The following is a 14,511-nucleotide window of genomic DNA, read 5'->3' as shown; positions in this document are numbered from 1 at the left end:
TACGTCTTGCCACATACTTCCAACTGCTGTTTTAATAATACCTTTTACTTCTGTTTTACTTAAAGGAATTTCTATGTCAATCTCTTCTTTTCTCAATGCTGACTTGGCCAGCTTATCCACCTCCTCATTTCCTTCTACACCTACATGGGCAGGTACACAAAGCTTTTCTGTATCCCTTTACTGACCAACTCTCAGACCTGAGTGAAGCTAGCGACCAAACGCGTTACTATGGAATTATATTAGTGTCAAAATAAAAGTCTCAAAGGAATTCGACTGTACTTATTGTTGTCAAATTCGCTTTCTCTGCTTATTAAGGTTTCCTTTTATTCATTAATTAATGGTTTATTATGTCTGTTTTTAAATCATATTTATTTTTAGTTTCTTTATCTTTATGTTTAACTTTTACGTTTCTACGATTAAGTTTCTTTTATTTTTTATCTCTCGTTTGTTACATTTGAACTCGACCGTATAGACTACCATTTAATTTTTTACTATTATTTTTTTAGACTACTATTTACTATTATGGGACAAATAAATTATGCAAATGTGAAGGGAAAAGGCCAAAACGAGTATATCATTATAGCATATCAAAATTTAAAGTGCAATTTGGATTTTTATTTGTATGCTGCTGTTCAAATATGGCGATATTAGTGTTTTTATGTGACTTACATAAAAAGGTATAATACAATTTTAAATTCATGTCATAGTCGTAATATCACTGACATTATTTAAGCTAATTAAACTTTAATTTTCTTTCATTTAAAAAACACATTATTAAAGTGGTGTATGTTTTCCTGAAGGAAAAAAACTCAAAGAGTAAACTACATTTCCCAAAATGCATTGCACGATTTCCAGTTCAAAGGTTACCACTACTACAAGGAAGTGAAGAAAAGTTCTAAGTTAATCTGCTTACAAATTGTTTGGTTAGTAGGTCAAAAGCCAAGTTGATCGCCAGACATATAACAGTACGCTAAAACAGATGAAAAGCCTGTGTGAAAGACGCGTTTTATTTAGAAGCTGTGTCTCGCAGACTCACGGTCACTCGTGCTTTGCCGGGTGCTTTCATTGACTGTACTGATGGACTGATACACATTTATTCACCTTCATCTAAGCGACTTTTAAGCGGAAAAGGTAAGATTTGATTTTTATTCACTCATACAATTGTTAAAAATATTTGCAAATGTTACTTCTGTGATGACTATGGATTAATAAGTCCTTTTGAATGTACAGTCATGTTAATATGTAATGTCTTTAAGGCAAAATTCAAAAGACTTTAAAATATAACTGAATGCATTTCAAAAGTTTTTTCTCTTGTCTTTCTTTCCTTTTTCTAAATCAGTGCCACAGGTCTGACAGCAGACACGATGAAGATGATTACATTCTTCATCGTGGGACTCATTGTCCATGTAGTCTTCTTTCTCTCAATATTTGACATCTATTTCACATCCCCTCTCGTCCATGGAATGACACCACAGCATGTCCCTCTGGCCCCTCCGGCCAAGCGCCTGGTGCTCTTTGTGGCAGATGGTCTGAGAGCTGACAGTCTCTTTAAGCCAGACGACAATGGGACAGTCAGGGCTCCTTACCTAAGGTGATGAGCGTGGAATAATCTTATCATGCATGTGCTTGTCCTGTTTACGAATGTGGTCCAGAAAAGGAGATGTTTAATGTTTTTGGATGGTTTCCATAAAATGCATTGAATTTCAATTTAAAGAGAGAAAATCACTGACATTATTTCAATCTAATGGAATTTTGATCATCTATCATTTAAAACTTTAAAAAAAAATTGTAGAAATTTTTTATAGAGGTTTATGAAATAAGATGCATGTTTATGAAAATGCATTTTATGCAGATTGAATGAGAAAATATTACACTTATAAGCACTGCAATTATTCTTTATCTGCTATGAATGTCTAAAATGTCTAAAAAAGTGTTTGTTGTGTTCTTTATAGTGTATAAATGCATTTAACTTGTGCTTATTGTTTTCTGTCATAAGGAGTGTGATTGAGGAGAGCGGCACATGGGGAGTGTCTCACACGCGAGTCCCTACGGAATCACGCCCAGGTCACGTGGCTCTAATAGCGGGTTTTTATGAGGATGTTAGTGCTGTTGCCAAGGGTAAGCAGCAGTCGCATGTGTGTTTCTGTATAACCTTTACGTGTGTAAACTTATTGCATCACTTATTTCCGTGCTTACAGGCTGGAAGGAGAATCCAGTGGAGTTTGATTCTGTTTTTAATGAGAGCAGGCATTCCTGGTGTTGGGGAAGCCCTGATATATTACCGATGTTTGCTAAAGGTATAACCACACACCTGTGAATAAACAGTATAGTGACATTATTTGGTAGCTTTACCAGCATGTGTGTTTTATAGGAGCCACTGGAGACCATGTGTACACTCACACTTACCCTCCAGAGCGGGAGGACTTTGCCTCCACTGATGCTTCCAGACTTGATACATGGGTATTTGATGAAGTTAAGGTAGGATGCTTTTTATGTAGGGGCTTTTAAGTAATTACTTTTGATGAACTAAACTTAAAAAAACAACAACTGTTATTTCGGCTGTGATACATATTAAAGCATGGCCCAGCATTTAGAGGTCTGCTATTCAAAAAATCATAAACAATTGTTTAAACTTGAACAGTACAACATGCTTTGTCTAAAATGATTTTAAATAAAAATTCTAAATCATTTCCTAAATCTTGGATAATAATAATTTTTATATATAGAAATATTAGTTAAAAATATCTTTTCTCTATTTTAATATATTTTAAAATGTAATTTGTTGAATGTTCAGTAGCCATTACCCCAGTCTTCAGTGGCACAAGATCCACATGTATCATTTTGATTTTTTGATTTTTTGTATCAGTGCTGTAGTTGTGCTGCTTAATATTTTTGTGGAAACACTGATACACTTTTTCAGGATTCTTTGATGAATAGAAAGCTCAAACGAACAGTGTTTATTTGAAATATAAATCTTTTGTTACAGTATATATGTCTTTATTGTCATTAAAAATTAAAAAGATTAAAAAAAATATTTTACTTTGCCCTATACTTTTGAAAGGTCTGAAACCCTGAAAAGATCTTGTAATAAATACGGTGAGGATGTGATTGAACAGCTTGGCTAAATTATCTTATTTCTGTTTTTTTTCATTAAGAATTTTCTCAGTGGTGCCAAAAGCAATGAAACTCTACTGAATATGTTACATGAAGGACAGAATGTGTTTTTCCTTCATCTTTTGGGGATAGACACCAATGGCCATGCCCACCGACCCATGTCAAAGTAAGTAAAAAAAACATCACCACATTAGACATTGTAATGTGATTAACAACACCTTTTACCTTTTATCTTTTTATTTTACTGTTTTCCCTTAAGACAATTTGGAGTAATGTTTGTTATAAAAAGTGAAAGATAAATAGAATTTTATTCTATACAGATACCTTAAACTGGCAGTTTTTATTTATACACTAAATGCATATATTCAGAACACCTTAGATAAGATGTACCACTAGGTGGCGCTACTGCCATTGTCAAATTCTCAAATGTAATATTTACTGCACTTACAGGGAATATCTAGAGAACATTGGCCTGGTTGATGCTGGTGTCGCTGAAATTGTCACTATGATGGACGACTTTTATGGGCATGATAGAAAAACGGCTTATGTTTTTACGTCCGACCATGGCATGACAAATTGGGGTAAAACATCTCTCTGACCTAGTCTTTATAACTTTAAAACTTAAGAAATCTGTGACAGGAAACTTTGTTAAAAAGGTTCATAAATTACTTTTATCTCTCCGAATGAAGTCAATCTTTTAAGAATAAAATAACATTCACTTGATTTATATTACGGTTCAAGTTCAAGTCAGCATTACAAAATAACATTTTGTGTAGAAGAATCGGTAATTTATCACTTATGAATCTGTTCAATGCAGTATATGAGTATATGTTTTATAGGATCTCACGGTGCGGGACATCCATCAGAAACGCTGACCCCACTGGTAGCTTGGGGCGCTGGGGTTCAGACAGCACAACGGGAGAGATCTCACAAATATGATGATAATTATTTAAAAGGTTTGTTTAATGTCTCTTTTTGGTCTCACACCACTTTATCTCCATATTCAAACATGCAATTGACTTTGTCAATATTTCTTTAACCCTTCTTACATTTCAGAATGGGGGTTGGATACTTCCAGGAGAGTGGATGTCAATCAGGTGAGATTTTCTGTCTCGTTTATTTACGAAATGTCTATAAATGACAGGAACACAGCTGTGCTAAACTGAATTTTTATGCTATTACAGGCTGATATTGTTCCGCTAATGTCATCACTTATAGGAGTTCCCTTTCCTTTGAACTCTGTGGTGAGCATGATTTTCAGAGCTTTCCGATCACGAGTTTATATCATAGAGCAGTGCACTTCTATATAGACATGCGTGCACTTTTTATATTATTTTATTAACGCATTTCTTGCATCACAGGGTGTCTTACCTCTGAATTACCTGAATAACAGCCAGCACTTTAAGGCTGAGAGCATGTATGCAAATGCAATTCAGATCTTGGAACAGTTCAGGGTAAAGTACAGTACATTTTGGTCCATTCTGTCTGTTTTAATTAGATATAATCAGCTATCTTGTGTTTATTAAATCAACAGGTGAAAATGGCACAGAAGAAAGAAACAAGAAGATGCTTCACCTAAAAATAAACATTCAGTCATTATTTGCTCACTCTTACAGTATATATGTCTTTATTGTCATTAAAAATTAAAAAGATTAAAAAAAATATTTTACTTTGCCCTATACTTTTGAAAGGTCTGAAACCCTGAAAAGATCTTGTAATAAATACGGTGAGGATGTGATTGAACAGCTTGGCTAAATTATCTTATTTCTGTTTTTTTTCATTAAGAATTTTCTCAGTGGTGCCAAAAGCAATGAAACTCTACTGAATATGTTACATGAAGGACAGAATGTGTTTTTCCTTCATCTTTTGGGGATAGACACCAATGGCCATGCCCACCGACCCATGTCAAAGTAAGTAAAAAAAACATCACCACATTAGACATTGTAATGTGATTAACAACACCTTTTACCTTTTATCTTTTTATTTTACTGTTTTCCCTTAAGACAATTTGGAGTAATGTTTGTTATAAAAAGTGAAAGATAAATAGAATTTTATTCTATACAGATACCTTAAACTGGCAGTTTTTATTTATACACTAAATGCATATATTCAGAACACCTTAGATAAGATGTACCACTAGGTGGCGCTACTGCCATTGTCAAATTCTCAAATGTAATATTTACTGCACTTACAGGGAATATCTAGAGAACATTGGCCTGGTTGATGCTGGTGTCGCTGAAATTGTCACTATGATGGACGACTTTTATGGGCATGATAGAAAAACGGCTTATGTTTTTACGTCCGACCATGGCATGACAAATTGGGGTAAAACATCTCTCTGACCTAGTCTTTATAACTTTAAAACTTAAGAAATCTGTGACAGGAAACTTTGTTAAAAAGGTTCATAAATTACTTTTATCTCTCCGAATGAAGTCAATCTTTTAAGAATAAAATAACATTCACTTGATTTATATTACGGTTCAAGTTCAAGTCAGCATTACAAAATAACATTTTGTGTAGAAGAATCGGTAATTTATCACTTATGAATCTGTTCAATGCAGTATATGAGTATATGTTTTATAGGATCTCACGGTGCGGGACATCCATCAGAAACGCTGACCCCACTGGTAGCTTGGGGCGCTGGGGTTCAGACAGCACAACGGGAGAGATCTCACAAATATGATGATAATTATTTAAAAGGTTTGTTTAATGTCTCTTTTTGGTCTCACACCACTTTATCTCCATATTCAAACATGCAATTGACTTTGTCAATATTTCTTTAACCCTTCTTACATTTCAGAATGGGGGTTGGATACTTCCAGGAGAGTGGATGTCAATCAGGTGAGATTTTCTGTCTCGTTTATTTACGAAATGTCTATAAATGACAGGAACACAGCTGTGCTAAACTGAATTTTTATGCTATTACAGGCTGATATTGTTCCGCTAATGTCATCACTTATAGGAGTTCCCTTTCCTTTGAACTCTGTGGTGAGCATGATTTTCAGAGCTTTCCGATCACGAGTTTATATCATAGAGCAGTGCACTTCTATATAGACATGCGTGCACTTTTTATATTATTTTATTAACGCATTTCTTGCATCACAGGGTGTCTTACCTCTGAATTACCTGAATAACAGCCAGCACTTTAAGGCTGAGAGCATGTATGCAAATGCAATTCAGATCTTGGAACAGTTCAGGGTAAAGTACAGTACATTTTGGTCCATTCTGTCTGTTTTAATTAGATATAATCAGCTATCTTGTGTTTATTAAATCAACAGGTGAAAATGGCACAGAAGAAAGAAACAACTATATATTTTCTGTTTACATCCTACCAGTGAGTAAAAGTCAATGCTTAAAGGGATGCTTCACCTAAAAATAAACATTCAGTCATTATTTGCTCACTCTCACGTCTTTTCAAACCTATATGACTTACTTTCTTCCTTGGAACATAAAAGATTTTTGAATTTGCCAGTACAAATTAAATATTCAGTCCTCAAATTTGATTGGTCAGGTAGTCTTCTAAAGGTGTTGGTATATAGCTGCTAAGGTCAGATCTCGTTGTGAGATGTCTTTTTTACTTCTAGGCCTCTGACTGACTCTAAACAGATGGATTTTGTGCGTAATGCAAGAAATTTGATCCAGAAAGGACAGTTTGATGAAGCAGTGAGTGACTGTTGATTGGTTGTTGTCATGTCCAAACTGACTTGTTGATTATCTTTATCTTGTCTTGCCGTATCTTTCTTCGTCTTTTTCTCCAGATCCATTATTGTGAAGATCTGATAGTCCAGGCCATGGAGGGCTTGTCGTATTATCACAGATATGACCAGGTCTTTCTTGGCAGCAGTGTGGTTCTTGGTTTTATCGGTTGGACCTCTTATGTGGTTTTGTTCATCCTGAAAACGCATGCTAGCCTACGCAAACCTCCAACTAACACGCACATGGTAAGCGAGAGATGTTGTAGTCCAGAGTGCAGCATGTTTTTTTAGGTCATGGTCATTGCCATTAATATTGAGGTTAGTGGTTTATTGATAAAAAAAACACAAAGGTAAAGTTAAAATATATGTCATTTCCTGTATGTTTTTGTATCTGTGGTATTCAAGGTAACAGAAAGGAGTCTGGGACAGATGTTTCTGTGTATAGGTCTGCTTGTGGCTCTGTTCTTGTTGGTCCAGTCCAGTCCTTGGACCTACTACATCTACTGCTTGCTCCCTGTGCCTGTGTGGTTCTCTGTCATGAGGGAGTAAGTTTCTCATCCCTGTTTTTATTAAAATATTATTTTGAGATTTTCTGTAGATTACATTGAACAGTTTTATTAAATGATTGCTTAAATGTAACAATACAGGATTATTGAGCATGCACAATTAAAGGGATAGTTTACCCAAAAATGAAAATTCTGTCATTAATTACTCATCCTCATGTTGTTCCAAACCCGTAAAAGACCTTTGTTCGTCTTCAGGACCGAAATTAAAATATTTTTGATGAAATCGGAGAGCTTTCTGACCCTCCATAAACAGCAAGGGTCCTACCATGATCAAGGCACAGAAATGTATTAAGGACATAATTAAAATGGTCCATGTGACATCAGTGGTTCAACCGTAATTTTACGAAGCTACAAGAATACTTTTTGTGCGCAAAGAAAACAAAAAATTATGACTTTATTGGAATGATATGAGGATGAGTAATTAATGACTGAATTTTCATTTTTGCGTGAACCATCCCTTTAAATATCCAGTACTCATAAATATATGTGCAGTATTGACAGATACCAATACTCCATAAACAGCAAGGGTCCTACCATGATCAAGGCACAGAAATGTATTAAGGACATAATTAAAATGGTCCATGTGACATCAGTGGTTCAACCGTAATTTTACGAAGCTACAAGAATAATTTTTGTGCGCAAAGAAAACAAAAAATTATGACTTTATTGGAATGATATGAGGATGAGTAATTAATGACAGAATTTTCATTTTTGCGTGAACCATCTCTTTAAATATCCAGTACTCATAAATATATGTGCAGTATTGACAGATACCAATAAATTTACAATTTTGTCCAAAAACCATTGTCATTCTGATATATTGTGAATCTATAATGTTAATTAATAAATATAAATGAACTACACAGGCCCAACAATGTGCAAAATTATTCACATGACCAAGGACAAATAGGAAAATAGATGCATTTCACAAAAATGCTTAGAAAATCTGTATTTATTAATCCTATTCAAATGTATTAATAAATATTATACCAAGTCTGTTTTTCCTCCTCATTTGATTTTTGGAGTTTGTGTGTTTTCTCTTTGTCACAGATTTGAAACTCTTGTTGGTCTGGTTCGAGCAATCCCCTCATTACCACTCAGCAAATGCTTTGGATATTTTTTGCTGGTTACTTTTGGAATTGAATTACTTGTAAGTGCTCGATTAGCTGTGTGCTAGACATGGTGAGTTCTGTTGTCAGTGTTTGAGTGTTAACGCTGTTTTGCACTCTAGTAATAAGATGTGTTAACTATTTCACTTCTTTCATTTCCTCTCTGCTGGTGTTTTTAGGTTGTGAGTTTTTTCTATCGGGCCATGTTGACCTTGGGGCTGCTTGTGCTGGCACTGTGGCCTGTGGTTTCTGGCCTTTACACAAAAGCAAAAGTAAGGTGACCTTCTCGAGGCCTGTTCTGATCTGAGGTCTGAAAGGAGTGTTTTTTAATACTTGTTTTTGTGTTTTATACTGTAGTTCAGGTCATTGAGCTGGATTTTGAGCTGTTTCTTTCTGGCTGTGTTTCCACTGTTGCCTGTGGTGGGACGGGAACCAGACGTTAACTATGTGTTAACTCTTTGTTCACTTACTGATGCCAAAACTTGTCATACACAATAATTTGTGTTCATTTTCTTCATTTAAACTGTTAAACACATTCATACTCTCTGATTAGTGAGGCTGAATGGCATCAGGAAGGTTTATCTTCTAAATTTAATGTGTTTCACTGTAGAATTTGCGCTGGAGTGCTGACCCTCTTCAACTCATCTTCATACCTCTGGTCATCATGGAGACGCTCTCCTCTGATCCGAAGGGATCGTCAGCTGTTCATCTGTCAGGTCATTTTTGACTCTTTCTTTGTGTCATTTTTCATTCTAGGACATTTTGGTGCAGACATTTGAGGTCAGATCTTGTTTCTGAACTGCATTTTAATATGAGATTCCCAAACGTTTTTTTTTTTTCCAACCAAATCCCTTTCGTGTAAAAAATTTCCTTGACATACCCCCTGAGACTTTGTTGAATCATAAAATATTTGAATATTTTAACAGCACATTTGCATGTTCTTTGGTTTCGGTTAATGGTCACATGGCATGCAGCTTTAGTAAGGGTTTCATTTTGATTGTTTTTAAATTATTTACTTATTTTTATGATTTCATTTATTATTAGCCTGCAGTTTCCTCATGAACCCCCCAAGAGATCCGCAAATTCCAGTTGAGAAGCCCTGTGTTTAAAAATAGTGATCCAGGGTACAGTTCTGTAAAGAGTAGGTTCAGGCGAGCTAGAGAAATCCAGTATATGACATGAAAACCATTTAAATAAGGCAAGTGATTCCCTAAAGGAACTAGGTGCACAGAACAAAAGTCAGGGAGAACAGAAGGGGCTATACAGTAAATACACTTGGAAGTAATGACCAAAATGCAAATGAAAAATACATATGGTAATAGGGTAACTGCTATTGATTGAGTATAATTTGTCTTTTATAGTATATATTGCATTTCCTGTTGCTGATTATCTCTGAAATTTTATGAAATCTCTTGCAACAGCAGCAGACAGAAACAAGCAACATTCTGTCTGTGTTTAGCTAGTAAAACCAAATAGGAAAAATCTAAACAGAAGTTTTTTTTTTTTTTATGTTGTACATAAGACACATTACTGTTACTCTGCTGTAAACTATTTCAGAATCTAATTATTTTAACATATTTTAAATAGTAGATACAAAATCAAAAAAGATTTGATCTCTAGTAGGCTATTCCTTTCACACTTGCATTTAGCCTAAATTTAGCCTACTGTGAGATTGGAAATGTATTGTCTTGCCCCAAAATACATTTTGAAATATATTTTGGTTTATATTTGATTTATATATTTTTTTAAAATATATTTTGGCCAACTTATTTATTTATTAATTACCATATGGGCTAAATCGGGATTACATCTAAATTGAACCTACTTTAAACTTCTCTGAGAATCTTATTTGTGTACATTTGTTTCCAGATGATGCAGGTGGTGCTGTGTGCTTACACCCTGACCAGCACACACTCCAGTCTGCAGCTGAAGCAAGGCTTGCCTCTCTTCAATCAGCTTGTTAGCTGGCTCACACTAGGTTTGCCATCTCCATTCCCATGATGCTCTGTTACCAATATAGACTGTAAAGGGATAGTTTGCCCAAAAATTACACTTCTGTCATTGTTTACTCACCCTCATGTCATTCCAAATCTGTATGATTTTCTTTCTTCTGTGGAACACTCAGGAAGATATTTAGAGGAATGTCTTTTTTCCATACAGTGAAAGTCAAAAGGGTCCAGTGTTGTTTTGGAAGTTGGAACCCCAAAATATTTTCTTTTGTGCAGAAAAAAGAAAGTCAAAGAGATTTGAAATGACACGAGGGTGACTAAATGGTGTGATGAACCCTTGATGCATGACTGTTAACCAGTGAATTGCACTTCTTCTTTTCTTCCGTCCTGCTCATACTTTTTTAATCCCCTGTTCTCTCACACTTTGTTTTTTTAGTTTCCTCATTTTTTATGCCGTTGTTGAGTTCCACTAGACTCTTTCACAGACTTCTGAGTATCCTGATGTCCTTAGTTTGTGTCTACCTCCTCCTGAGCACAGGGTAAAAGCCACTGGCCATCAATCTAACGTCATCTAATCATTAATTTGTATGTGTCTGTGCTAAGTTTAACAGTAATTCAGCATATGTTAGATTTAGTCAAATTCTCCTCTTGAGGTTGCCCGTCTATGGAAATGGAATTCAAAAACAAACCACATAGTGCTTACAGTAAGCAGTTAAGTTGCAGAAGTTTTTAGTTTAGCCACTGACTGGCTTGAGACAGTTTCAGTTATACAGAGAACATTATAATGAATAATTAATAATCTAATTAAATAATACACTACTATTCAAATGTTTGGGGCTGGTGTTTTTTAAGGAAGTCTTACATGCCCACCAAGGGCTGATAAATAGTTCATAATATGAAATATTATTATAGTTTAAAATAATATTTCTATTTGAATACATTTTAAAATATAATGTATTCCTGTGATGGCAAAGCTGAATTTTCAGCAACCATTACTTTTGTCTTCTGGTAAATGGGATTTGGTGCTCAATAAACATTTTTTAATAGAAGATTCTTCTATTAAGTTATGCTGCTTAATATTTTTGTGGAAACCATGATACATTTTTTTCAGGTTACTTTGATGAAAAGAAAGTAAAAAAAAAACAGCATTAATTTGAACGCTAAACTTTTGAACCGTAGTCTATATTATAAAGACATTAATCAAATGACATGATGTTCTAATTAATAAATCAAATGAATTGCAAATAACTTTTTAAAGATATTCTATTTTCATTTTGTGTTATTTTATTATAATTTATTCTAAATTTGAATATAATTTTATTCTAAATTAATATTTTAAAATGAAAGCCCTTATTCTAATAGCTGTTTGGTTTGTAAATTGTAAAGGTATGAGGCTCTTTTTCATCCGGTGCTGTCGTGGCTCATGTTTGCATGGATCAACATTGAGCAGGAAGCCATGAACACACATGGGAGTTCAAATCGGACTGAGGTACCGTCCCCTCCTCCTCTAGGCTTCTTCATGCTTTTCTTCAGCCTCTAAAATAGTCTCAAAATGTGGCTGAAGCTTATTGCATTTGTGTAAAGTTTATGTATCACAGTAAGAGTAGACAGACCACTGATTGTACCGTTTTCTGTTTTCTCAGCTTTCCAGCATTGATTTTGCTGAAAACATTGACATTACCAAGATCAGGCAGCTGAGGCTGGATGACATTCAGAGATCTTACTTCTTTGCATCCTTTTGGACCATAAACTATTATTTGTGTCTTTTGATTATTAAAAAAATGTTTATACTATTATATAAATAATATAGTTCCTTAACTGTTGTAATAGGTGTTTTTCATTATAATTGCATTCTTCGGCTGCGGTAACATTGCCTCTATTAATAGGTAAGCTGCTCATTTTGAAGTAAAACAGTGCTATAAAATAAACTTAAATAAATTAATTATCTTCCCTCACAGTTTTGATCCAGCCTGAGTTTATTGCTTTCTGACCATCTTCAATCCTTTCATCATGGGCGGCCTGCTGATGTGGAAGGTATAGCACTTCCTCAACATAAAGTTTCATATTGAGTTTCACTCTTTTTTTAAATTAGTGCCACATGCACCACAGCTATTTGTGTTATTATGCTTCATTAACTGTTGCATCCTCTGTTAGGTATTAATTCCATTTGTAATTGTGATGTGCGCCTTCGAAAGCATTCAAGTGTCAACACAGCTCTCATCACGAAGGTACTTAGCAGAATAATTAGAACAGCAGGAAACCAAAAGGTCTTTCTCTTTTTGCCCACATTGTCTGCAGACTGACCACTTCTTCAAGCATTTGCTATATTTGGGCTCAAGTCCTTCACAGACACTTCCTTGTTGACTGCAGACACCTGGGCTTTGGTATCTAGTGTACTTGATTAAAAAAAAACAAAAAAAACCCCAAAGTCCAACAAGGATATGTTTCTGCTCAGAACAAAATTTTTTTGTATATGTAGATAGCTTTATGGCATTATTTTGCATAAGTTTACAATCAAATCTGCATTTATTTTCTAGCCTTTTCCTCATTGTGCTTGTCATCTCAGACTTGATGGCACTGGTAAGCTTAGCATAGAGAACATGACAAATTAAATTGCATAAATGTTGCAGTTTTATTAATCATCTTAACATCTCTATTTTTTTTTCACCAGCACTTCTTTTTCTTAGTAAAGGATTATGGAAGCTGGCTTGACATTGGCACTAGGTGGGTTAACTGTATTGTACTTCTTGTTTTAGCTTCCATCCTGTTAACCATGGGGAAACACAAGCTCAGTTTGGTTTGCATCTGTCATTGTACATATGTAAATGCATATATTGCACAAATATGATAAAATGTTTATTTTGTGTTACAGTATTAGTCACTATGTCATCGTGATGTCCATGACCATCTTCCTGATGTTGTTGAGCGTCATGATGCACATCTTAACCTCCAAGAGGGTCCTCATTGGATGGAAACGAAAGATGCACTTTAGGTGACAACCTCGTACCAGGACCTCCTTCTTAAAGTTTACAAGGTGCAAAAAACAAGTATTCAGTAGCACAATAATATGACTGATGTTCAGCGTTGGGGTCTTCCTGTTTATGGGTATTTCTTAACATCATTGTTACTTAAGATTTATGACTCTGCATCTTACAATAGGAAGACTCTGTATGGTATAACTAATATAAAAAAAGAGATCTGCTGTTAATACATTCAGTGGGCTTACAGGTATTTTAGAGCTGGGGCTCTAAATACCGGAAAAAAATACCATAAGACTTCTCATTATTTGACTTAGTGGGAGCATATACAGGCTAAACAAGAGCCTGTATATGGCTCTTATTTAGATTATTTAGATTAAAGGGAAAGAACTTGATTATGTCTCTGTATATGTACTGTATGATTTATGCCAAAGGTGAGGAATGTTACTGTACTTATGTCAGCTGATTTTAACTGGGATCTAATTCTCAGATGGTATTATGGTAAATGTGTAGTTTTATAACACTGTATTTTAATATTGTAAATATGTTAAAATAATTTATTTACAATAAACCTTCACAGGAATAAATTACATTTTAAAATGTATTAAAAAAGTAATTTTGTAATAACTCTAGAGTTATCAATAATATTTCACAATATTACGGTTTAAATAAATGCAGCCTTGGTGAGCATAAGCGACTTCTTTCAGAAACATTAAAAAAATATTATTGACTCCAAACTATATATATATAACATTATATACCAACATTTTATTTATATATATTTGCTTATATGTAAATGTTATTATACTCTGTTCAGAAACACATTCGTTTTATTCACATCATCAATGTCCATTAATAACTTAAGCACATCCCCCTCTGCAGCTGTGACAAGATCACAGTGGAAAACCAAAAACCACAGACCCTGTCAGCTTAAGACTAGACACTAGTACTGAGCACTATTATAAGATTAATGATACCCGTAGTGTCTACCAACAGAATTTTAACAATACATTGAGACTCCTCCATATAGAGAACTGTGATCTTGCAGTATTTTTTTATCATAACTGGAATCTCAAGGTTTGTTTGAGGTTGTTTGGCAA

The 14,511-nt window shown here is 34.5% G+C and overlaps 1 protein-coding gene across 1 annotated transcript; it reads left to right on the top strand.

The window, feature by feature from the left end:
• The first annotated feature begins 868 nt into the window (after positions 1-868).
• Positions 869-13,704, top strand: LOC107705240 (GPI ethanolamine phosphate transferase 1-like). The gene is given in 29 exon segments (XM_016508445.1): positions 869-1,131; positions 1,340-1,591; positions 1,997-2,118; positions 2,199-2,297; positions 2,372-2,478; positions 3,156-3,280; positions 3,565-3,695; positions 3,954-4,070; positions 4,171-4,211; positions 4,299-4,358; positions 4,476-4,568; positions 6,393-6,448; positions 6,699-6,777; positions 6,873-7,055; positions 7,215-7,354; positions 8,426-8,525; positions 8,664-8,756; positions 8,842-8,933; positions 9,095-9,200; positions 10,354-10,462; positions 10,870-10,972; positions 11,820-11,922; positions 12,077-12,163; positions 12,264-12,319; positions 12,392-12,467; positions 12,588-12,661; positions 12,971-13,013; positions 13,105-13,157; positions 13,306-13,704. Coding segments are annotated over 28 exon segments (2,799 nt in total). The 5' UTR covers positions 869-1,131; positions 1,340-1,364; the 3' UTR covers positions 13,430-13,704.
• Positions 13,705-14,511: the final 807 nt, after the last annotated feature.

Source organism: Sinocyclocheilus rhinocerous, unplaced genomic scaffold (assembly GCF_001515625.1).
Source record: "Sinocyclocheilus rhinocerous isolate Xijiao unplaced genomic scaffold, SAMN03320098_v1.1 scaffold594, whole genome shotgun sequence".
Classification (NCBI taxonomy): Eukaryota; Metazoa; Chordata; class Actinopteri; order Cypriniformes; family Cyprinidae; genus Sinocyclocheilus; species Sinocyclocheilus rhinocerous.
Note: the sequence above shows the minus strand (reverse complement) of the source record. Positions and strands in the feature narration are given on the sequence as shown.